General features: G+C 39.0%; 1 protein-coding gene across 7 annotated transcripts in view; it reads right to left on the bottom strand.

The window, feature by feature from the left end:
* Positions 1-26,746, bottom strand: part of LOC128516958 (neogenin) — a 118,867-nt gene that overhangs the window by 7,425 nt on the left and 84,696 nt on the right. For 4 of the 7 annotated variants that reach the window (XM_053490695.1, XM_053490660.1, XM_053490710.1 and 1 more), the window contains exons 5-17: positions 25,247-25,383; positions 21,338-21,492; positions 20,885-21,005; positions 10,471-10,690; positions 10,137-10,291; positions 8,656-8,804; positions 7,778-7,916; positions 6,943-6,992; positions 5,383-5,524; positions 4,812-4,922; positions 1,764-1,958; positions 1,456-1,551; positions 245-480 (exon numbers count right to left, since the gene is read on the bottom strand). In XM_053490695.1, the coding sequence (XP_053346670.1) occupies positions 245-480; positions 1,456-1,551; positions 1,764-1,958; positions 4,812-4,922; positions 5,383-5,524; positions 6,943-6,992; positions 7,778-7,916; positions 8,656-8,804; positions 10,137-10,291; positions 10,471-10,690; positions 20,885-21,005; positions 21,338-21,492; positions 25,247-25,383 (1,906 nt within the window). The remainder of the gene's footprint in view (positions 1-244; positions 481-1,455; positions 1,552-1,763; positions 1,959-4,811; positions 4,923-5,382; positions 5,525-6,942; positions 6,993-7,777; positions 7,917-8,655; positions 8,805-10,136; positions 10,292-10,470; positions 10,691-20,884; positions 21,006-21,337; positions 21,493-25,246; positions 25,384-26,746) is intronic. The other 3 variants (XM_053490687.1, XM_053490678.1, XM_053490703.1) reach the window with 3 other exon arrangements.

Below are 26,746 nucleotides of genomic sequence, written 5' to 3'. Positions count from 1 at the left end.
GACCCTGGGCTATCATGTCAGGACATGGCATGTCTAATTATATTTAGACTAAGTTATCTAAAATCATTACTGTCATGACCATTCAATTACACATCCTTTAGCTTAACAGCTCTATTGTTTAAAGTTTCCCACTTGGGGGCACTGTAAGGCTTTGAAATAAAAAACAGGAAGCTGGCATTTTACAAACCACTGCCAATGACCACAATAACTAAAATCCCTGGCCAGAGTGTCCAGAGTGTAGTACCTTATATTTGGTGTTGGCTGGAATGTTGGTCTTCCAGCGGACTGTGTAGTATCTGGAATCGGTGATCTTCTGGTTCTTGGACAGGGAGTTATCAGCCCAGGAGACTTTAATGGCGTCGTGGCTGATGACGGAGGCCTGCACGCCCACTGGGGGAAGCATGGGGGAAGGCTCGGGTGCTGGGGTATGAGGGGTATGATGATACATTTTAAATAAATCAATATCTGGCTCTATGGGATCTGGCAGCAGCAAACACAGCATTCAGATGCAAGAAAATAAATCATGGGACAAGCAATGGATTACAAAAAGCATCAGCAACATAAAAATGGAAGAAGCGGGAGTGGAAGCAGGGTGGCATGGAAATGGGGTGGGGAGGAATGCGACGTCAGGAAGGCAAAGAAAAAAGAGATATTAGAGGAGCAGAATATTTTTCTTTTCCTTTTCACAGCAGTACAACATTTGAAACCAATTTTATCCGTCGACAACATAACTGAAATAAAAAAAATTCGCTGTAGTGCTTGTAGTTTATGATACTGTATATTTTGTGAGTACAAAAGATTACGCCTCACAATAAAAGTTGTAATTGAATAGTATTTCTGGATATGGTTCTTATCCTATCATCACATGCATCAGATGCATAAACGCCATAAACATTTAAAACCCGAGTTTGTCTCCCAGCTAGTTGTTCATTTCTAGGTCAGGGTCTGCTGATGTTTTATGCTCTCACATCTGTCCCTAAAGAATTTCCAAACATTTGAAGTGAGCTGATATTAGAGCCATGACAGGTCAGCAGGGTTCCTGCAAGAGCGCACTCTCTTTCTTCCTCTTTGGTGCGCTTCTCTAAATCGGCTGGCACACTTCAAACCATCTGACATGTGGGGGAACTGCTACGGTTCCAACTTTATAGGCAGAACATTAAGAACATTTCTACTATAAACAAAAGTTTTGGCACCCCTACAAACATGTTTTGCTCTGACAAAACACTACACCACAATGTGGATAAGAAAAAGCACTTACGCAGAAAGGTGCAAAAAAAAAAAAAAAAAAAAAAGGAATGTGTCCCAAAACTCAACCTAGCCTTATGGCGGTGATTTTCAGATGCAGGATTTACGACACAATTTAATAGAAATAAACACATGCCTTCTTTTCAGTATTAATAAAACATTAGTCATAAGCCAAATTATTCCCCAACTAATATTGATGAGCGTGTATACCTGATTGAGGCCTGGTGATGGCGCTCTCGTACAGAGGTATTCCTTCTCCCATGTTGTTGAAAGCCTTCAGCGTAATCACATAGTGTGAGCTTGGGTCTAGAGAGGGAGATCAGTACATCAATCAATGTCCCGCAACACACTCTTATCTTTAATTATTCAATTCCTCCTTCGAATATTTTTTTGAAAAACTATTACTTTAAAGGTGATACTTGAAAAGGGGTCCAAAATGTGCCTTTTTACTAGATTATCACTTAAGTGCTGTATTTAAGAAAATTATCCCCAGTGCAGTTTGAAAGTAAGGATCTTACCCAGGTTTTCAATGCTGTAGTAGCGTTGTTTGTGGTCCACTTTGATGGTCTGTGAGTGAGGGCTGCCTATACCATAGCCGATGCTGTAGCCTCTTACTACGATGTCCTGGTTTTCTGGAGGTGTCCAGCTCACCACAATGCTATTCACCAGCGGGCGCACCTGCAGCGAACTTGGCATTCCAGGTACCTGAGACTCTGGATTGGAACACGTTGGAAGTCAGTAGGGGATTATGGTGTGCACTCACCTGCAGCTGAGGTGTCTCAAGTCGACCCAACAACTGCATTAATTCTCCGTGTAGGGTCAAAACCAATTCATATTGGCAGTCTACTTATATTTACATTTGCATTTACATTTACTTCTTTTACAGCTAGGCTGTAGGATTCTTCCTGACCAAAATTCACCCCATTTATGGCCTGGCTGATTAAACACCTTGTACGTGCACTCTTTCTATAAAATCAGTCTATTATAAGATCAGCCATAAGGTCTACTACATTAACCTCAGAAAAGGGCTGCTCTCTGGATTTAAACCCAAACATCCATTCCCGACACTCCAGCATTCCCAATACAATGTACATTTCCCATTTACAATACATGTTAATTACAGATAACACTATAATTCATTTTATGAGCTGCATCAGGTCATTTAAACTGACTCCCTGTGATTTCCTTTTCTACATTTTAAAATGTAAAATGCTAATTCTAAGCAGGTATGATACTGAGAAATGATAACAGAGAAATGTAAATCCATATTGCCTTGTATGCCTACATAGTACACTTTCCTTGCTGATTTCAGACTTTCAGCGTTCAAATGAGCCCAATTCCAGGAGCATGTTTGTAAGTTGGATTCGTTTGTAAGTCTGAAAAAGTGAGTCTTATACACCAGAGGTTTGGTGTTTTGGTTTCACACTATACTCTCGTGAGACTCAGCCTCCAAATCGCGAGGAGAATCCCGGTGACACAGCGGGGTCAGCTGACTTTGTTTAAAAGCAACCCACTGGGAGAGAATAACGCTACATGGTGTTTACTGCGCACCAGAACGAACATCATATTGTCTCAGAGCATTTTTAGACTGTGAACTCTGTTTGGTTAAGGATTTTTTAAGTGGCCCTAAGAAGAGTGCCATTACATCAATATATTAAATAGACGGATCTCCAAAGAGGTTTGCTGCTAGAAAGCACGGATTTCACTTCATGCACATGATGAAAGCATGATGAATATTAACGCATGTGCCTGCATGATATATAAGTTTATAAAGTCTGTTGTCTGTTTGTGGTTATAAAACATAATACAGTACATAGCTGTTTTTCACTCACTTTTACATGTGCAAAGTCACAAAAGACAGCACTGGACATGGCTGGCAAGCAAGCTAGCACATCGACTTAACCTTACTGTCATCTACTCATGATAAATTTGTTGAGGAGAGAACACAAGCTATTTTTTGTGGGATTGCTGGTTCCACAGTTTACCCTTAGTAAAATATTACTCCACATTTATCCTCTCACCGAAGTTGTCAACATTGACATGTCCTCTGACACGAGAAGGAGAATTTGTGGAGCATTATGTGGCATGCGTATCGGCCCATCTGGCTCTGGCCTCAAGAATTAATGGGTTGATTAGGGGGTCTGGAGAGCCATTGAGAAGAGGGTGTTGAAAATCCAAGTGTGAAGATCTACTGTAGCTGTTGCTCAGCTGCTTTGGCAGGGCCAGATCTCACTCTTAGCTTGTGTATAGATTCTGTAAGCTAAAGAATATGAGCTACGTCTGTGAGCTGCATCTATGCTAGCCAAGAGAAAATTAACCTACTGAGCAAATGAGATGGCATTCACTTTCTTCTATACCAGCCTTAATCCAAATGTCCGATTGTGAATGGAAAATGGTGATTATTATTTGAAATTAGTGCTCTAGGTGGGTATAAGGTTTGTAAATATAATGACTATAAAAACCTTGTTAAAGAACATACATAAGAAAATTAGGAACCGGAATAAGCATCATTTTTAATTTATATACGAGAGGCGTTCAAGCCAAACCGGGACTTAAAAACAGAACACAGATATGGCATTAAAACCTCCCTTTATTTCTCTATATAAACCCCTGCTACATTAAAGCACTTATGCTACACTAATGCTTCATTGGTGCTTGGATACCATTAAGGTACAAAGGTTTCTCAATATATACATATGCATCTCTTCTGCAAGTTATTTGTCGATTTCCAAGGATCAGTCGTTCCACTCAGTTAATGTCCACATTGATGACTGCTGTGGGCTCTGAGCCACCTCGAGCAAGATTGGCATTCATGGACATACAGGCTTTTGTATCGTTAATGCTCATCACCGTAGTGTGCTTGAAATGCTCTATAAATGTCAAGCGGTTTTATGCCTTCATTCACGAGACAGAATTCCCAGTTTAGCTTAAATGCCCATCAAACTATATATATATATACTACATATAATTAGTAATAATAATTAGAATGCATAACAAATAATACATGAAGAATACCTCATTACTGCATTATTGACCTATTAAGTTTTATTTTACCATTAAAAACCTGTAGAGTATGCTATGTGAATCTTGCTAAAAATTACAGCTGTGTCAGAAATTCCCTGAACCACAGGATAAATCCTAAAACTTCACACAGAATTATAAATGCACAACATTTAACCCATAAAAATACTAAGCTTTTTTCTTCAACACATCACATTACCTAAGCGTAGCCTTATAGGCGATTACAGATGAGACTTGCTGTCAGAATGAGTCAGGACCTTAGGCCTCAGCATTATGTACACCTGAGCACTAAATTATTCAACATGTCTTTCAGTATTAATGAGCTAAAGTCTACCTGCGTGCCTCTATTTGATCTGTGTTTAATAAACTCATACTCACTTATATGCCAGACATGAGCAAACCAATACAGTAATCAATAAAATTACACCTGTATCTAGGGGAACATACGTCATGTACGGACCCTCAAGAAGAGATCTCAAAACCAAAATCTTTGCAGATGTGTAAAAAAACATTTAGCAGATTTAGCAGTTTTTGTTTTTTTTTACCGTCCAAATCGCTCTCGAAGGTCTCGGCGGGGATCCACTCGGTCGCCGGGCCGCTGCCGTTCACGGTGGAGGCCGAGAGGCGGAATAAATACTCAGTTCCTCTTTCCAAGCCTACAGCAAGACATGATCAGTTCAGCAGAAAGATTTCACTTTTTTATTTTACTTACTCTACTTTATGCTGATTGTAGTGGCAGTACAATTTCACTAAGCAAAAAGTTTCATCCAAAACAGCAAAAAAAAAAGATAATATTTACAAAATAGTTACATGTCTGATCATGCACGGCAGCGGCTCTCAACTCCGGTCCTGGAGAGCCACTGTCCTGCACATTTTAGTGCTTGCTCCGCTCATCATGCTCGATTTAACTAATCAACTAATTAACAGCTATTTCTTAATTAAGTGGGTGTGATAGAGCAGATAGTAAGGAACACTAAAACATGCAGGCCAGTGGTAGTCCAGAAATGAAGTTGAGAACCAGTGATGTTCAGTACCAATGGATCAACATTTGATTATATGATTAATTTGAACAAGGAACATTTTTAGAAGCAGTAATACGTGAATGTATTTGAATACCATCAATAAGCTGAAAGAGTTGACTGGTAATAATCTCAGATGCATCTCCTTTCCTTCCAGCCTTCCTATAGCGGATTTTATAAGCTGTCAGCTCGCCATTCTGAGCGCCGGAAGGAGGAGGCTGCCATCGTACCATAATGCTCTGTGGCACAAAACAGAGAAAAACAGACAATAACTGAGATTAAAAATAAAGAATAATAAAACTCATTGTTTGTGAAAGCTTAAGTATGAGAAACATTCCTCTTCACTTTTTTCCTCCCATTTCAAGTGGTAAACTGTTCCAGAGATGATTTATGTGCTTATAGACGATGCCTTATACTCATAGCTTTGGACTTTGCTTGTCTCACTTTACAAGTTGCATGATGCAAACAATATGGAATTAAAAAATGGAAATGTAGTCATCAAAGCGTTCATTAAAATGTTTTGGAAGGCTGGATACCAACAGACAACACAAAGTTTCTAGTCTCTTATTAAAACCTTTCTTGAATGATTATTAAGTTCAGGTTTGCTTGCTAATGAAAAAACAATACTGTGCTTCAGTGCACATTTCACAAGATACAAGACATGATATAAAGCAAAAACTATTTGACAAAAAAATTGTACAGGCGTTCAAGTCAAACTGGGACTTCTGATGACATTTCTAGTGAATGAAGGCCTAGCACTGATTGATACTTACAGAAGACTACAAGCACAGTACAGTGATGAGACATTAGGTAAAAAGAATGACTGATCCTTGAAAATCGGCGGGTACTGTAACTTGTTGCCAACGTGCAGAAAATACAAATCTGTCTGTGGGCACTGTGCACTCAATCATTCACTAACACCGCTTACACATTACAGGAACTCGGCTGGGAGTTACTGCCACATCTCACATAAAGTCCTGATCTCACTCCAAGCCGTTTCCACATGTTTCAGCCATTTAAGGAGTTCCTAGGGGGCCAGTATTTAAAATGTGTAGCAGACAGTCTGATCATGGCTCCGAGAATTACTGAGAATTTTTTTTTACCTTTATATCCAAGTACTAGTGAAACACTGGGATAAGTGCATTCGTGTATCAGGGGATTATACAAAGAAATTACTACTGGCATTACTACTTCTGTTATTCTACATGATCAAAAGTCCTGGTTTGACTTGAACACCCCATTGTATATAAAAAAAAAATCCACTATTAAAAGCATTAAACAATATTACACTAAACATAGTCAATATTAGGTGTAACAATGCTGTTTAAAAATGCATCAGTGGTCTCGGGTAAAAAAACAAAAAAAAAACAAAGAATTATTATAGCTGCCTTGAGGTTGCCTAAGTGAGAGGATTAGTGAGCAAGCTTAGCTTAGTTTTGTTATGGAGAGGAAATCAAGCAACACTCAGATCCAGACACAGAGCCGATTGCTTTGCAAGGATGAGATGTTCACTAGACCATCCCAATATATTAGACAGAGCTAAAACAAGGTCAAGCTAACTATACTGTTACAAAACAAAACACACACACACACACATAAAAAAAAATCATAATTTATAATACTTAATTCATAATATGATACACAATGTAGCACTTACCCTCGAGTTCTGGACCTCCAGAGAGATATTCTGAGGCGGAGCACTTGGTACTGCAACAAACCATTACAACACTCTTAGTTTTACAGTACTGTATAATAATAATAATAATAATAATTATTATTATTATTATTATTATTATTATTTATACAAAAATCTTCAACATAACTGTAACATTGTTTATATCTACAGAATGTTGTCTACATTTACAAATAAACTGATTTCCTGTCAGGACATGATTTTCCAAAGCAAATGATTTATATTTTTATTTGAGATTCCACCATTTATTATTTTTTTAATTAAGCACATGCAATAATTTATCTGGGAAGTTATGCACTGCTGGCGTGAAATCGCTGCTCCTGGGTGGGTTTTCGGTACAAGAGAAAGAAAAACGTGTGAAACCAAGAGTAAGTGAGTACGAGCTGATAAAGATTTTCACCCTCTAATTTGAAATTCTCAGATGCTTTGCATTATTCCTTTCACAGCTGTGTAACACCACCTGCCACACTCTCTATGTCTTCCCTAAGGTCCTGTAGTGACAACAATCATTTGCGCCTTCACCCCTGGAGGTGGAGAACGCTCAGTGATCGGAAAGCATCCGGTTGAACCGGAGTGATCAAATGAAAGTCTTATTACAGAAAGTACTGTAAGTAAAACTTGTAATAAGGTCTTGTTTGTACAAGCCAAGATTGACTGTTTTAAAGTAATATTGAATGATGTACTAACATAGAATAACATAGATAACTATTTTCAAGATACATTCAAGGTAAAATAACTAATTTGTAAAAAAAAAAAAAAAAAGCTTGTGTATTATCAAGTCACAAGACAATGCAACTACCATCAGAAAGGGTCTGAACACTGAGGTCATCAGTAGATACTCCAGATCCATGCTTGTTATAAGCCACGACTCTGAAACTGTATTCTGTGAACTTCTTCAGTCCCGTCATTGTGTAAGACAAACCTAAAACATCTATGTACTGAGACAAAAAAAATAAAATAAAAATGAATTAGAAACTTGAATATTTTTAATGTTAAGCCAAACAGGTTAAGACGAAACACAGTATTGGTGCTGATTTAATGTTTTTTTTATGTCATACATATAATACAGAAAATGTGCAAAAGATGCCACTTCTAAAGTTTATGCAACATGGAAGTGACCAATCTTGCTTCCCTAAAAAATTCAAGTTGCTAACCAAAAATGGCCATTTTGTTCAGAGTTATACTATCTCGCTTTAAACAATAATAAATTAAAATGCAAATTATTCATATTTCTTTGCAATTAGTAAACTGGTGTAAAAATGCCTAATTGCATAAATAAAATGCCTAGTTGCCTAAATAAAAGCATTACGTGCAAAATTAAGGATTTCTCCAAAAAATCTGTAGTGTCTGTATCCATGTCAAAGTCATGTTGCAATATTTTAACAATTTTGCATTATAGAATGATAAACTTTTTCTGGTTTGTGTTTTTTCATGTGAAATCTAAATTGGCCAAGTTTCATGTACTGTAAATGACAATTAAGATCCGAATCCAAAAAAAATTACAGACACTACAGTACATGAAGAGAGATCAGAAGCTTTAAGTATTATGAAAAATGGTGTTCTATGATTTTATCTAGAATTCACTTTTTTTACCTGGGTAAGACACTTTCTAGCGCCACTACCTTGTCTCGTCCTGTCTAAGTGCATCTTTCTTCAGCTTGAGTTACTTGGTCTCACCTGTTCCACATCCTTTCCTTTCTCACTGTAATAAAGCTTGTAGGTCTGGATCTCCCCGTTCCCTGTGGGTGGTCTCTCCCAGGTCAAAGTGACAGTACTGGGTGTAATGGCTACAGCCTGAAGGTTAGGAGCAGGTCCTGGTACCTGCACTGGAAACCCCAAACAAAGAAGCATGCTCTTCAGAAATGTAGGGTTCTAAATATCAATGATATCAATTGTGTCTGCGTTATGGTACAGAACACTTGGATCATAAAACAACACACTTCATCCTAAGAGTTAGTCGAGAACTAAATTTGAACATCCTGAGCTAACTTTAGATCTTTAAAGCACACATCTTCAACTTTTGACTTGTTGCAGTTCTACTTTTGCCTTTCATTACTTTTGTTTGACTGCTGGTTTTTCCTCCATACCAAAATCTTACAGGGTACTGAGAAAAAGAAGTGACATTTCCTCCCAGAACAGCAGGCTTCTTTTAATAAAAGACTTACATGCAAAGAGGCATAGACTCCACAGTGACTGATGTATAGTTCACAGATTTCCACTTATAATCACTGTGGAAATGTGGTGAGACAATAGCTGGATAGGAGGATCTCGTGTGCTTGTGCTATCCCAGAACCAACGCTGTCAATTGAACTTACATGAAAAATAACTAAAGACAAACTGACATGAGTGTTTTGATGTAAATATTTTAATACTTTTGGCAAAAGTTACCCTAATCAAAAAAATGACCCTGACCATCACTCCAGTAATGGAAGAAATGAAAGAATGTAAATAAGTACTCTCTCAGAAAAGAAGGATCAAGAACGCACTTTGAATAAATAAACAATTTAATATCAATGAACGTATTATTTGCTTATTAGTCTATTAATCATTTCATTTAATTAAATTACTAAGCAACAAATAATGATGATTGGCCATTCACAGCCAAGACTGCAAGCAGAGCTCAAGCAAATCCAGCACAAATCCAGAATGCTTGATTGACATGTCATTCATACTTGGGAGTCACCTATATGTTTCTGGGTGGTGGAAGGAAACCAGAGAACCTAGATGAAACCCACACGGACACAAGAAGGATATGTGAAAGTTGACGACTGAAATCTTTAGATTTGATACCACCAAGATTACTTATTAGACAGATTTTTCATTGTTCCGTACTTATGATCGGTCGTTGAAATGCTCTCTGAAACAGTATTTTTTATCATAACGGTGGAAACATGCAATGTTGAACACACATCCCAAGCCACTCCAAAAATGACAGCTCAAATAAAGAGCGCTTTAGTCTAAAAAAACAGTAAAACCCATGTATTTGGGTTAATTTAGTTATGGTTTGCTGGTCTGCTTGTTTTAAAGAAACTTGGACTTAATGCACAGAGATCCAGTTTGGCTCCTGAGAGAAGGGGCAGGACGACGGAAAGTCTTGGCCTAGCTTCTGCTCCTTGCGGTAAAGGCTATAAGGCAGAATGTGTGCGACTGTGGCTTACCTTCAGGTTGGGTGGCCACTGTAAGAGGAGCAGAGCTTTCGCCCAGGCCGTTTCTGTTGGACGCCAACACCCTGAATGTGTACTTAGTGTCGGGGATGAGGTTGTCAATGGTGACCTGCAGTTCTCCTGGAGCTGTGGTGTTCTCAACACGCTCCCTGTCAAGAGAGAGCGAGAGCAGGGAGGATAAGGGGGATACAGTTCTTAGCTCTAGCTGCTGAAATAAAGATGCTGTGTTGCTATGTGTTGAGAGTTATCAAAGCTTTAACCTGCATAGCTCAGTATTTACCACACAAGACGTTCCCCAGGCCATCATGCAGCGGTGTTGATTTCTTACCTGCTGGAGCCATCAAGGCTGTAGAAGACAGAATAGGTGAGGTTGTCTCCATTCGTCTCGGCCGGAACCCTCCAGGTGAGTTTGATGAAGCGTGTGGAGACGAGGGAAGCCACGAGATCACGTGGGGGTGACGGGGTAGAGCCTGAACGCTCCCCAGAGTCTACATGGTCAGTAGTGGCACTGGTCAGTGATGGGACAGGAGACGTGGGGATGGCAACGTCTTGGGTACACAAGGGGTGGAGGGAGGACATCACGGCAGGAGGTGAAGGGAGACAGGGAGGGTAAATAATAGATACATAGGTGGGGACGGAGAAAAGGAGGGGTGGGAAAAAAAGAACATAAATTGACCAAAAAAAAACCAGACAAAACACAGTGTACTACAACAGACGAATGAAAAAGTACAAATTTATGATGAAGTGAAAGGCGCAGGAGATGGAGCTGATATATGAGGCTGTTACACAGTAGACCTGCATGCAGAAGGCCCACAATGTCCAAGCAACACACAAATACAGCACTGACGGATAGGACGCATCTTATATCAGCACAAAGCAAAAAAAAATAAAATTCATTTGCTGTTGACACCAAAGACTAAGGATTTCTCATATATTCCAAAAGTATCCCATCTAAGCGGTGAGAATGACTTCAGCAATCACATAAAAAAAATATCTTAGTGCTGTGCTTAACACAACAAAACACATTCAAATCGGTTCTTTCCTCTTCCTCTAGCCTTATCGCCATGGTTTATGACTCAAATCAAGCTGTCCATAACATCCGCAATAACGGCAGTCATATCCATGGAGCCCAGGAACCCTCAGACACAGACAAGCACTCTTCTCGCTGAATACTGACGAGCCCATTTTCACTTCTGGAGGCCCGGCAGACTGGAAAACGACCTGTGGCGAATACTCAAGGCAATTCATTATGTTCATTTGCAGTGGGATGGGCAACAGTTGAAGTCAGTCAGGCAGACAAGAGTATCGTACAACTAGGCTCAATGCAGCAACCAGAAGCAGAGAAAGCATGGGTTGGAACAAAAAAGCATGTGGTTGGAGAAAATGTGGTTGGGTATCTTGATTTTAGTATTACTATCATAAAAACTAAATTGCAACAATTATGTAAAGTTTTGCATAGATGAGTAGAACATGCAAAAAAAAAAAGCCAAGTGCTGAATGCTCATAGCCAATGCTATGATTTCCTACAAAACCCCCGAAGCAGGAGGATGTGTGTTAGGGATTACCCTTTGTGTAGGCTATGTATTCATTCACGGAATGAATGAACGCCGGTACTAAAGCAGAAAGAGCGACAGCTACGAGAGGTGGCTGCCAGCCTGAAGCGCTTGGCAATGAGATGCCCATCTAACGCCAGCTGGAGACTGTCACATGTGAGGACCTCACAGTGGAGCTCATCTCCTCTCCTAGCAAAATGCGCCATTAATAGCAGTCTTTAATCTGTTACAATCTTAATAGCAGTGCCAGACAAATATCATTCCAGCTAAACACAAAGTGCTTGATTTAAATGCAAATTCCTAAAGCTGCAAAGACGACTAGGTGAAAAATCGCTTTAATATGTGACTTGTGACTGCAGTCGCTCAATAGTTCAGGACTGAAATTCTCACCAACAGGTTTGTACTGTACCTGAGCCTCCAATAACGAAAGGGACTCCCTATCAACTTAAACACCTCTCCTGTTATATTGAACTTCCAGCCTCCTAACACACAGTAGGACTGCAGATCAATCCCAGCTTTCCGTTATCATCCAAATCAGGATGTGTTCCTTGTTGAGTCTGGCTCCTCACAATGGTTTCTTCCTGTTGCCATCTCAGGGAGTTTTTCCATGCCAGCATCACCCTCATCTTTGCGATAATGACCATTATTATGAGCGCTATGCAAATAAAACTGAATTGACTGAATTGAATTTTAAACCTATATTTGCATTTTCTTTTACATTAAGTAGAGAGGAAAGTTTCATTTCCACGGCACAATTCTAACAATGGCTGGGGACCAAATGCTTTAGAAAGCAACCTGTATGGATGTATATAATACTAATCACATGCAGTCACACTCTAGCTAGGTTTTAGCAGTTCTCTGTGTAGCTTAAAGAATTAACCAGTAACAACGTTACTATATGAACTGTAAGTCTGATTAGGTTTTGTCAAGAAGATGAGAAGTCTCTTCATGAGCCATAAATCTACAGTATGTGATGAAATTTATTAAAACAAGAAACTGCCTTTTTTCTAACTCAGTCTTTGATGTATAGTACAAACAGCTTAGTCACAGGTTACAAATTATACATGGATCACAGAAAGTGACATTTTGAGGATTTACTGTAATATGATGTATTTATAGACATTTGTTTTGTATGTGCTTCATATTCACCAAGTTGTAAGATAGTTAAAATTAGTATGGAATGAAAATCATACATACTGTACACACTTATGCTTAAGACATAAACAATTTAAGAGGGATCCTGACTGTAAGAGAAGAGCGCATTTCGACTCGCCTATAGTTATTTTTCATATCTCCTTTCTGCAGTTGTCTCTGGTGTTTTTTTCTTCTTGTGTGTGTGTGTGTGTGTGTGTGTTTCACCCCACTCTTAGGTGGCGTCGTCTTGTCTGGTTTGCTTCCATTTCTAAATTATGGATTATGCTTTTGGTAATAGCGTTCCTATTGTTATGTCTGTTTGGTTTGATCTTTTTATACACTACTCCAGCTTTATGAAAGGTCAATATTTTCTGATTTCTCTTGACAGTATGTTTTCTGACTCATTTGGCTCATGTCGTAAATGAACACATCATACATGTTTGATTCTCATCCAGTGAGCCTAACCTCGCCACACAAATATTTGTGTCAATTAGTTCAACTGTTTAACCCGGAGCAGAGCCTAAACCACCACAAAGCCACATTTCCTCTTATCCCACAAAAAGCTAACACTTAAATCAATCACCTAGTACACCCAAAAGGTCAGGATCACAGTTTCCCAGCATGCACCTCTCACCACACACGTCATGGATCAGCAGGGGAAAGACAACAAGTCACAGAGGACAAAGACAAAAATAACGCTTACACAGCAGGTCTACCACCGTCACCATGCTACATGCTGTTTAATATTAGAGCCTATATTTAGTAATGGTCCTATGAGGCAGGTGTGTGCACAGGATGGTGGTGAACACACACCCTAATGATAAGGCATTTGCACTATATACAGTATGCACACTTTTCTCCTTGTGGTTTAAAGAGAATATCTACGTTCAGGAAATGAGTAAGTATGCAGGGGGAGCACTCTGATGTTATTCCTAATTGTTAATAGATAGAGCCTAAAATAATAATCGTTACAGACATTTCCAATTGTTTTCATCTGTTGTCAACTTGTATATTAATACTGAAGACAAATTTATGAAATTATGAACAAATATGGACATTTTAAATATCAGAGACTATTTTTTTATATTTCTGATCCTTCAAAGTAGCTAGCTTTTCCTTTGATTACAGCTTTACACACTCTCTCAGTCAGCCTTATAAGGTAGTCACATGGAATGGTTTTGAGGGAGCATTCAGAGATGTTGAGCGCTGACTGACGGCTTTTCCTTTACTCTCCAGTCCAACTCAAATCAAACCATTTCAATTGGATTTATATTGAGTGATTGTGCAGGCCAAGTCATCTGATTCATAACTCTCCTTCGTGGACAAATAATTCTAGCATAACCTACAGTAGAGGTGTGTTTGTGGTCATTGACCTGTTGGAAAACAAATGATGGTCTCACTAAGTGCAAACCAGATGGGATGGCATGTGGCTGCAAAATGCTGTGGTAGCCATGCTTGATACGTGTGCTCTGAATTTTGACCCACAGTCACCAACAGTGTCACCAGTAAAGTACCCCACACCGTCACACCTTCTCCTTCATGCTTCACAGTAGGTAGTGTGTAGTCAGTTCACCCTCTCTACGTGTAACAAAGAAAGCAGTTAGAACCAAAAATCTCACAACTTTACTTAAAGACTTTTTTCCACTGATCTAATGTCACTTCCTTGTGTTTTTTGCCCACGCAAGTCTCTTCTGCTTGTTGTTATTCTGAAGTATTTTTTCTTTTGCCGCAATTAGACCATGAAGGCCTGACTCACGCATTCTCCCCTAAACTGTGGATTTTGAAATATGTCTGCCAGTTAAACTCATTTAAGGTGCTGTAAATCAGCAGGTTTTCTGAGGCTGGTCATTCAAATAAACTCATCCTCTGCAGCAGAGGTAGCTCTTAGTCTTCCTTTCCTGGGACGGTCCTCTGAGAGCCAGTTTCTTGAGACCGCACTAGGGGATACATTCAAAGTTCTTGAGATTTTTCGGATTGACGGACCTTCACCTCTTAAAATAATGACGGACTGTCTTCTTTTTGCTTAACGGAGTGTTTTTGCCATACAATGGATACATACAATAATAGTTGTAGTCTAAGCACATTAGGAAGGCAAGAAATGTCACAAATGAACCCCTGACAAGGCACACCTGCGAATTGAAAACCATTCCAGGTGATGACCTTGTGAATCTGATTAAAGAATGCCATGTCAGGCAAGAGTAAGAATAAAAAACAAATAGACAATCTAAAATAGGAAACATATTATGGATTATTTAACTTTTTTTGTTTACTACATAGTTCTGTACATGTTCTATATGTGTAGTCTATATAACACAAAAGAGATGGTGAGTCCAAACCAAAAGGGCTGCAAGGCATCATAGAGCACTACAATGCTGATGTAAGAAAAATTTCTTACTTTACAGAAAGAATGACTGCAACTGATACTAAATGCTGGTCTTGAAAATATATCTTGCTCTCCTCTTGGTCTTAAATCCATTCTGTTGCCATTTGTTTTAAACCAATTAAAATATACTCTTACAATTACTGACCTAATTAAGGCAATCACACAAAATGGCCACATTTTCATTTATTTTTCCTCCCTTTATATGCTCTTTTGTTGTTAGACTTTTACAATGAATAAAATTTGGCAACCTACCCTGATAAACACTGTAGCTTTCAACTGATCCAATTTAACAGATTAAGCTAAAAGACTAGTAAATTCTAATTCTAATTTTGTACAGGTGGCATATCTACAGTAGTGTTGTAAAAGACCTTGGTTATGTACTCTTCAGCCATGGTCTTGACTAGGCCTAGAACCAGTCTCGGTACTGGTTAGTATGTGTTACAGCCTTAGTATTGGTCTTGATACTGGTTGGGTTGGATCTTAATTTTGGTTCATGTGGCTTCTTGTCTTGCCATTGGTTGATATGGGTCTTGGTCTTGTCTTGGTATTGGCTGGTTTTGGCTAATACAGCTTATGGTCTTGGTCTTTGGAGGTATTTGTTTTATCTTATAATTCTCTCATAAATAGAGCCTGGATTGTTTTTCCAGTTGTCCTGCACCTGGACGTCAGAGATCACACATCATGATCAAGTCAGAGAAAAAAACATTTTGGATCAAGAATTTAAAAAAACATATTCAGGAAAACTGTCATTGTCGGTATTATGGTTAGGAGTATGCCTGACAGGATGTTTGCATAACCTGGAAACCACAAGAGGTACTATCACAGGAAAGGGAGGTGTGGGGTGAAAATCTGTACATCTCTGGGATCTGTGTTTGTGGCTAAATTTGCCCATTAGTAAAAGCAGACTGATAAAAAAAAATATTGTTCTATAAATAGGAATTCACTATCAGGGTGGAGTAAAATGTAGGATTCACTTAGCATCTGGGTTTGTGCATAGGTGGGGTTACGACATGCTGGAGAATAAAGCAGCCATTATTATTACCTAATGTGTCATTCTAAAGCTGATGCTGTTTTGCATTTTGTCCGCACTGAAAAATCAGAAGCGGAGCTTATCAAATGTAGCCAACCAGTTATTACTTTATGCAAACTCTCATTGATTCTGTCTTTCTCTTTTCCTGCAAAGTCCAGGCCAGCTCATTAGCGCCAATTCTCTGTCTGATTACTCATTGATGAAGTAACAGGCTGCAGAATTACTATCTCTGTAAGACAAGAAGAAAATTGACAAGAACACGCTTTTACCTGTAATCATGAGGATGAAGAGAGTACAGTGAGAGATCGAGAGAGAAAGAGAGAGATAGAAAGAAAAAGCGAGAGAGTCTCAGCATCGGGGCTGGCTGGTCTAAATGGAATACTAGGGCTTAGCACTTCTGTCTTTTAAAGCTCAAGGACATCATTATAGGGGTTTCATTTCTGGCATCTACACCACATTATTTGCAGTTAACAAATACATTATCAATAGCTTTAGGAAAAAGACATAGAATGGTATGAAGAAGTGAGACTGGAGCTGATGACTGTCAAGTCAGGTAATTATGCAGGGCAAACCACTCCCTATATATGAGCTACATTTTTACCAGATCATCAGTGATTGAGAAGTCATGAGTGTAATGATAGGAAACAAAGCTGATTTCTCAATTTATCATCCTTCTATAGGTTTATTTGGTCTAAAAGTAAGTGAATAAAATGTTGTGTATGCTGAGGAAAAGAACACCAAACTATTTCTTATGACTGTTGTTGAATTAAGTCTCATTTCCATATTTGGAAACATTTATTCATAAGTTATCTGAACTACAATGGAGTGACCTTTTAGTTACTTAATATATCTTAGTTGCTTAATATATCTCACTGAAATACTTGGCTCTGAAAAGTTACTACATTCTGAAACTGTAGAGAAGTATGTATTGGCATGGGTTTTGGTTTTGTTGGAATGGGTCTTGGTGTTACTGTAGGATTGGTTGTTATGGGTGTCTTTTTTTGTCTTAACATAGGTTGGTACGGATCTTGGTTGGTATGGGTCTTGATTTTGTTTACGTGTTGGTTTGTGTGTCTCTTATCTCAGTCTTATCATCAGTCTCTTAGTCTGTATCATGGTGTTGGTTGGTATGAGTCTTGGTCTTTTCATAATATTGACTGGTAGGGGTCTCGGTCTTGTCTTGGTATTGATTGGTTTGGGTCTTGCTTTTGTCTTAGTGTTGACTGGTATGTGTCTTGGTCTTGTTTTGGTATTGATTGGTTTGGGTATTGCTTTTGTCTTAGTGTTGACTGGTATGTGTCTTGGTCTTGTCTTGGTATTGATTGGTTTGGGTCTTGCTTTTGTGTTGTTATTGACTGGTATGGGTCTTGGTCTTGTCTTGGTATTGACTGGTATTGGTCTTGGTCTTGTCTTAGTATTGATTTGTATGTGTCTTGGTCTTTTATTAGTATTGATTGGTTTGGCTGATGGTTTGTTTTGGTCTTAAAAAACGTTTTAGGACCTTAATCCCTGAGAAAATTTCTAAAAGCTGTTTCTCTCCTAAGGAGAACAGATGACTCTCATAGCCCAGGTTTCTCCTTAAATCTTTTTAATGTCTAAAAACTAATGCAGCCAGTGGAAGGTTTGGTCTTATTCAGTTTGGTGAGAATATTGCAAGTGATATAAGATACCTTGCCACATAAGGCCATTAATAACTTTTCAGTCTGCTTGCCATATGTCAGAGCAATACGCCCTAAGAATACAAACCCTACAATGACTTTCAGAACTGGGACTCTGAACTTCGCAAAGACAAACATGTGTGTTGACAATATCTCTATATTCTCCCAGACTGGACCAGAGATTAGATAGATCACTAAAACTAAATCATTGAAGAATATAACACTACAAACAACACGAAAAGATCCTATTAGACGGTAACACCTTGTAAATCATTGAGATTCAGATTTGCATTTGTCACTATGCACTTTCACAGACAGCAGTGTACAGGGTGCTAATCTATAGCTCAGTAGCGTAAATGAGAAGCAACACATATTGTTAATTAATGAGGGAATTTTTAATTGGAGATTGAAAAGAAGAGCTCCTAAGGACTGTACTATATCTCTGCCTGGAGATTCCCAGTGTAACACCTAGAAACACACAGGCAGCACGTAGCAGACTTCACACACACGACAATCAATGCAGTGCCACTCGCACCTCCAATGTGCTGTATGAGTGTGAGAACATGTGCTTGCGCTGTGACTGCAAAGGATGTGTGCGACAGTGTGTGCCTGTTCTGAGTGACAATAACAAGGAGAAAGTAGGAGAGACAGCAAGCTGGAGTGAGCATGAGAATGGTGTGTGCATGAGTCGTTTGTATGTGTGGAGATGACCATTTCTCGTGTGATCTTCAATGCATGAAAAAGGAAGCGTGTACCTGCATGCAAATCTACCTGTGGCATATCCTTCCACTATGAGTACAGGAAACTACAAACAGCCACAAGACTCCTGGACTATTATTAAACCCCCTCCACTAAACCACACGCTGGCAGTAATTCGGCAATTTCCTTCCATGCCTCACTCACCTCAAAGACCTATTTGTACAGTTAAATGGACTTCGGCCCTTACAGTAGTTTAGTTCACTGGCTAATAAGACTGCACAAAAACATCATTTTAAAATCCTAATCTTAGTGCAATCAGGGTCATGAAAAGTCTCTTCTATTGCATTTGCACTCAAGCAACCATTGACAAAATACATTTACTGGCCTCTTATTCACTGTAAGCAGTGACCGTACAAAAACATCCCATGCAACAGTCTACCAAAGAAAACTGAACTTTACCTTCTGTGATGGGGAAAATTGACAGAAATAATTAACACGTTGATCCTGGCTATGGTCACGATGCATACAGAGCGTGAGCAAGTGATAAAATCTATATGAGACAGGAGGTCATTGTATGACATTATGCATGTACTTTAACACTGCCAGTCCACCTACATGCATGCTTGTTGAGAGGTGCAGGGAAAACAGAGAACCCTAAAACTCATGTGGAGATGCTTACAAATAGGAATATATTGAGTGCAATGATCAATTCGAAAAAACAAGTAACAGTGCCATGGCTAATTATTTAACCAGCCATTGATATTTAATGGTTAGCTTTAATGGTTGGGAGAACAAACTGAACTCATGGCACCTTGACTTAAAGTTTAAAATTATTACCAACAATGTATTGTTTGGATATACAAACATGTTGGTATGTTGGAAATTCAGTAATTTATCCACTACATTTTCTTGGTAAATCTACCTACAATGGTTTGTCCCACTTACTCACCATCTAAACTTCTTTATCCTGTATAGGGTTATGAGGGCCTGGGGCCTATTCCAGGAGACTTTAGACATGAGGCGGGGTACACCATGGACAGGCTGCCAATCCTGTCCAATACACATTCACAAACTACAGACACTCTGGGAACGCCATTTAGCCTAATCTGCATGTCTTTGGACTGTGGGAAGTACCCAGAAAACCCACCAAACACAAGAAGAACATGCAAACTCCATGCACACGGAGATGGAAATCGAACCTGGCCAGGAATCGAACCTAGACCCTGGAGGTGCAAGGCGACCGGGCTAACCACTGCACTTACAGGGAGTAATTGCAATAAAGTAAAGAATTCAATTAGTGTACACTACATGGCCAAATATTTGTTGTACATCACACCAATATGTGGGTTTGCCACAAGAATACAGTTGTCTAGGATGTCTTTGTATGTTGTAGTATTATAATTTCCCTTCACTGGTAATGGCAATGTACACAAAGTGTGCTCCATAAAGACATAGTTTGCCAAGACTAGAAAGGTAGAAATTTCTGTACAGAGTCCTGACTTCAACCCCAATAACAGCTGAACATGCCAACAGCACCATAGGGCTTCTCACCCAAAATCAGTACATGGCGAATGCTGCTGTGGCTGAATAAATAACTTAACAGCTACATAAGCCACTTTCCAAAACTAGTGAAAAGTTTTTCAAGAAGATCAAATCCATAATCTGGGTATATGTTGCTCAATAAGCATAATTATATGGGTGTAGTCATTTGGTATTAGCCAGTGGTGTGAACAAAGTACACAAATCCTATACTTAATCCTGCAACTAGCTCCAGTTCTGATTTAAAACATCTGCTATATGATTAAGACTTTAACAGAGGGAAGGCAAATCAGACAGTTAAACATAATAATCAGCAGGTGGCGATGTTGGAGCTTCAACTTCTACACGCCACTGTGGTGTATTAATGCAATACTATGCAGAAATGAAGTGAAGCAGAAAGTACAGATAGATGAAATATATCACACAGTTGGCTAAATACTACACATGTTGTTCATTAGGGAAAAAAAAAGTATGACAAAGATGTAAAAGGTTTACTATTTAATCCTGGAAAACCCGTTTAAAAAGATAAGCTAATGAATGTCCTTCTTTGCTTCCTACGCACAGCAACTGTGAAAGGATGCGTTTGAGTTATTGTTCTAGGATGTTAAATCTGATATACGTTTACATTATAAACAGCATGAAGTGATGAAGAGTGTGGTGGTAGTATCGGCAAGAATTTAAAACTACTTTCACCCCCCGGTCAACAGCAAATGAGCTAATCAACCAAGTGTGAGTGCAGTCCTCACCCAGATCCAGGATAATGAGCTGGGCGCTGGCCTGGGTGTTTCCCACCTCATTCTCAGCAACACACTGATAAAAACCCTCATCCGACTTCACCAAGCCCAGCACCTGCAAATCATGCTGATTCTAGGAGAGACACAGAAAAACATGTATCATTATATTAGCATGTGGGAAACAAGAAGCTGGAGAGGAATTTCAATGTCAAAGCCAAGGTCATGCAGCTGATAATTACGCTAAAAAAATAGAGATGTTATGACAAGGACATTCTGAGGCTCAGTGAATATTAGGTAAGACGGTATCATGGGCTAATACATGTTGGGGAAAACAGCTAACGTTACATGACAAAACCCAGTTCAGCTTTTCCCCCCAAAATGGGGATCAAATCGTAAAAAAAATCTAGTAAATAGAACTCTGGGGATGAACTTAGCTTCAGTATCAGGAGACTTTTTTCAACATACCACTATTTTGAAGTAGTCACTAGGGATGACTGCGTCTCCATTCTTCACCCACTTCACGGTGGGGGCAGGGGAGCCCACGACATTGCACTCAAAGATAATATCCATGGCCTCGTGTGCGTACATACTCGAGGGTTTCTTTAGGAACCGCGGGGGAACTGGAAGATGGAGGCCAAAGCAGGGGGAAAGAATTAACATAAATCACTACAAATTCATAAAAATGAGTGCAAAAAAACTATTAATTACCTGTTTCAGGTACAAGCAAAAGGGCTTTAATGCATTACAACAAATTTCTCATTTGCTCAAATCAATTTTTATGTTTACTTAAACAACATAGAAGCAAATAACAACATTGCCAAAATGTAAATCTTTTGAACTCAAAGAGTGACAGTAATAGATAGGTTGGTGATTTAAAAACAACAGGCGTAAAATGGATCCTTTCTTGTGGCGTTGCAACTCTGGATTAGGAACGTCAATTGTTAAACATTAATCAATTAATGGTAATTAAAAATGTAATTAGCAATTTATTAACAAATTTTTCTTTGCATCAAGTGTCCGCCTTTCCCTCGTTGCTTTTAAAAAAGATTTGGGATGACATGGGGGAAAAAACGATTCAGTGTATGAATCGCGTTTCTTTTGTGTCGATCTATGTATTGGCAAAAGCAACATTTAAATTATTTATTACATTTATAGATGATCCACCTAGCTGTTTTTTAACTTAGTTTGATTAACCCAGACTGATCCGACTGAGCTTCAGATAAAACAGATTCTGAGTGATGCAACCTAACCGCATTCTATGGCGCCACATGGCATTACATTATCAAAATATGTGTCAAAAAGCCTCTGATTAACTTTTATTAGTCGCAACATCCACATCCATACCATCCAGGTATGGTGATAATATCGTATGGGGTGGTGACTGGTGATTCCCGTCCCTTATGCGCTCTGATGCCTTGAAGAAACTGGTAATGCGCAGAAGTGAGTTTACCAATGTTATGATATCTGTTCATAGTGGAGCTGGAGAGGAGTAGGATCTAGAGGGACACTCCTCTGTTTATATGTGTTTCACTGTGGAGGAGCAGAAGTTGTCAAACTGCTTCTCGGAAAACAGGTCCGAACTCTGCCCGGACTCAACGCGCACCATAATTCATGTCTAGCAGCAGATTCTGCAGACTCAATAACAAGAACTAAAGGTATTTAATTCTCATTCCGATCTGCCGAATAAGTAAATGAAAAGCAAAACCAATTCATATGAATGATGATCTGGAAATGACCTCCTCTGACTTCATTTTATACAGATCATAAATATTAATAACATTTTAAGATCAGAGAAGCAAGTTGCCAAAAACATAAAATGCGACATAAAAGCTAAAAATACTGAAGGTTTACAAATGATAATGCATTCATGTTGGCAAGTGTATACTTAAGGGTATGAGCAGCATGTGGATCATAATATGCATAAATATACTTGAGAAAGCAAATAATACAACGCTCATAAAAACAAGAAGAATGAGAGACCAGGGTACTGGTTTCAAATCTCTAAATAATTAAGAGCTCCTTAATTATTTGTATTACAAGGAAAACATTATCGCAGTTATGCCATCTGTATGCTTATAGTGCAAGGCTGCATTTAGTGGATTTAATTTACAAGAAAACACATTGCGTTGGGATGGAATTTCATTTAACATTTAGCTCCTATGCACAACACAATATACAGAGAACAGCGACTTGTGTGTAATACACTATATATTTCTCTCAGGTGATAACTAGAATTAAAAATAGGGGTTTTTTTTGTCTTTTTGTCTGCATGTCACCTTAAACATCTTGCCTGTGCAGGGCTTTTTGTGATTGAGGCAGAAAACAAAAGCCTTTCACTCAGCACTCAAATCACATCTGCTGTCTCTCCTGGGCACTCAGCTTCCGCAGCACGGAGACAAACAGATCCACCTGTACTGTCAGCCGTTATAATGGAACGACTAAAAAAATCCCCCGGACATATAAAAGCGCAGGAAAATATCACCAGACGCAAGTCCTGGGAGACCTACATCCTATTTTTGAAGGAGTCAGCAATAGAGGTCGCAGATAAGGTGAAAAAAACATCCACACCTACAGTCAGGGAGGTGACAGATGAGCTCCAGTGACCAGCACACACATATCCACACATACACATATACACAGCCCTACGGTCAGGTAGGTGATATATTAGGTTCAACAGCCAACACACACCATGATGGCAAAGAAGTCATTTTCTCTTCCATGCTTTATTCATTCCTGATACTCTCACTTAAAACCTGTTGCTGTCTCAGAGGGAAATGGATGAATCGGAAACTGTCCTGATTTAACTTTTATTGTCTGAGTCATGCAATTAACCTTTTTTTGGATAAGAAGGTAAACAATACTGGTCATAAAACTGTGCATAAAAATGCCTAAAGGCTCTTGTTGGTATATGAGTGGTTTCCTATATCCACCTTCTTATTTACAGCTCAGGACAAGGGGTGTTCAAGTCAAACCAGGACTTTTGATTGTGCAGAATACAGTTATAAGAGTAAAAACGTCCTTTATTTCTCTATATAACCCCCTCCTATACTGATAAGCTTATCCCAGCGCTTCACTAGTGCTTGGATACCATCAAGATAGAAAGTTTGCTCAGTTCGCCGGAGTCATGAACGGACTGCCTGCTTCACGTCTAAAACACTGGCCTCCCAGGACCTCCTTTAGAGGCGCAAACATGTGGAAATGGCTTGGAGTGTGGTCAGATTGGTAATAACTCCCTGGTGAGTTCTTGTAATGCGCAAGTGGTGTTCGTTAATGATTGTGTGTATCACAAGAGAGAGATGCATTTTTTTGGCTACAAGTTGGCAACCTAATAGAAATGCTTTCTACTTGCTGAACGCAGTGAGCTCCGAGCCACCTCGGGTGGGATCGTTATTCACGGATGTACAGCCTTTAAAATGTTTTAACCATCAGATGTTACACTGTTTCATCACTGTACTGTGCTTAAAGTCTTCTGTACCGTAAATGTCAATCAGTTTTACACCTTCATTTACGAGAAATTTCATCACGAGTGGCACTTGTAAAAAAAATCTGGAATAAAGCAGCTCTGTGGGGATGTGAACGCTTTTTTGTGCCTATTATCATAAATTATTGCTGATACTCACAAAACCTGAGATAAATGTACACTGGGTAGGAACACAAGAATCAATACTGATTCTGGTACCTGCCTTATTTATTCATACTCTCTGCTTCTACCTGACACTATATGATGTGCACCTACTTTATTTATACTGTTGCACAAATAACCAGAAAACATGACAGTGATCAACACGGACATACAGCATGTAATGAAAGTGTTTCTTATAATGTGGGAAAGAATCAAAGGAAATAATGACCGTATCTTCCCTCAATAAAGACAATAAATGATCACCTTAAATATAAACACACAACTAACTCATTCAATTTCATTCCATTGCTGAGACACACCAGGCTAGGCACGGTATGAAAAATGACATACTTAATATAATTTGCTAAATTATAAAGAAAAGCCTGGTAGTCTAATAATTTGAACATGTGTGCAGCTTCATAGTCACAATCAGTCCCTGATTGATTTATAAGAATAAAAATGTACATATTTCTGGGTAACTCATTAAAGGCCCTATATCCAAAAACATGTATTTTCTTTCCTTCCGAAAATACAGTGTTGATGTATACCTAATCTTATAAAAATGCTTGAAAGTATGAAACATACCTTAACCTAACATGCAGCCATGTGCATTATGGTAATATGCTATATGGCACTATACAGAACTAAAACTGAAGACCAAGCAAAAAAAAAAATAATAATAATTCCATGAAGTTTAATGGAGCATTCTATACTGAACTAAAAACCAGACGGGTGCTGCTTTAGATACTCACCTTGCACATTAAGCTCTGCTTTGGTCTCGATGGTTTCATTGCCGTTGTCTGCCTGGCAGCTATAGGTACCTGCATCATCCTCAGTCACGTTCACAATTTGCAGACTGCCTCCACCAATCACAGCAAACCTTTCATCACTGTAAAAGAAAACAAGACCATGAACATTCTTTCATCTTCAGTAACCACTTTATCCTGGTCAGGGTCATCCTAAATACGGAGCCTGTCCTGAGAGGGACAAAAGGGAGACATATCAGCACACATATTCCCACTGTGGTGTAGTGGTTAGCACTGTGGGCTCGCACCTTCAGGGTTGTACTGGTATACTAGTGTCGCTATGATTGATGTGGGAATGCACACACACACAACACCCCCACCCCCCGAGAACACAGCCAATTTTTCTCACTAGGACTCCCAGCCATGGGCATCATCTCATCATTGGAATGCAAAACTCCTGATCTTCAGATGTTTTTTCTGTTGCACCCCTTGGAGCCCCTGAGGGAAAGAATTCTGAAGGAAATGTATAGCTTTAGGAGAACTCAATAAAGAATTGAAAATTATGAATTTATAATGAGAAGCATACCATACTGCTGTTGAACTTAAAGTTTATCGAGATACTTCTTTCCAGAAGACACAATTTGAAAGTGGGCGTGGTGGCATAGTGGTTATCACTGTCATCTTGCACCTGCAGGATCCGGGTTCGATTCCCACGTCCAGTCTTTGTGCATGGAGTTTCCCTGTGCTTAGTTGGTTTCCCTGGATGCTCTGATTTCCTCCCACAGTCCAAAGGCATGCAGATTAGGTTAATGGGTGTTCTCAAAATGTCCGTAGTGTATGAGGATGTGAGTGTGTGTATGGGTGTGTGCTCTGCAATGGATTGGCACCCCATCCAGGGTGCACCCTGCCTCATTTAAAAGTCTCTTGAGATAGTCTCCAGGCCCCCTGCGACACCGCATATAGGATGAAGCGGGATAGACGACAAGTGAGTGAGTATAAGCAAATGTGGCCTAGATGAAAACCGGATGGAATTTGTGGTAAAATGTTATCGATTTAAAATGCAGGAAATTAAAGCAAGTATTTAAATGATAAAAAACAATGTACCAAGAATTGATCCCTGATGGTCCCCTAATGTTCCTGGGGATATTATATCTCCCACATAAGCAGGAAAATGTTCAAAGTGTAAAGTGGACACCGGTTTTCAGAAACTTTGTAAAGTAAAGAGTGGTACGCTAAGACAAAGGCTGTAATAAAGTGATAAGCAAATCACTGAAGAGTTGACTTGGAGCTATGGAGACATACTGGGAAAACCTTTGTATACAGTATAATGTAATTACATGGATTATGGACATAATTGAATATAATTTCTTGAGTTGACAGGGAACATGCTGCAAAATTATAGAGATGAAACAGAAATTACTATCATTTCAAGATCTAGACATAATTTAGATTATAAGCACTGTTATCTTTTTTGTGTACGCACACAAATAATGTAGGCAGACACTG

The sequence above is a fragment of the Clarias gariepinus genome, chromosome 2 (genome assembly GCF_024256425.1).
Source record: "Clarias gariepinus isolate MV-2021 ecotype Netherlands chromosome 2, CGAR_prim_01v2, whole genome shotgun sequence".
In the NCBI taxonomy this organism is placed as follows: Eukaryota; Metazoa; Chordata; class Actinopteri; order Siluriformes; family Clariidae; genus Clarias; species Clarias gariepinus.
Note: the sequence above shows the minus strand (reverse complement) of the source record. Positions and strands in the feature narration are given on the sequence as shown.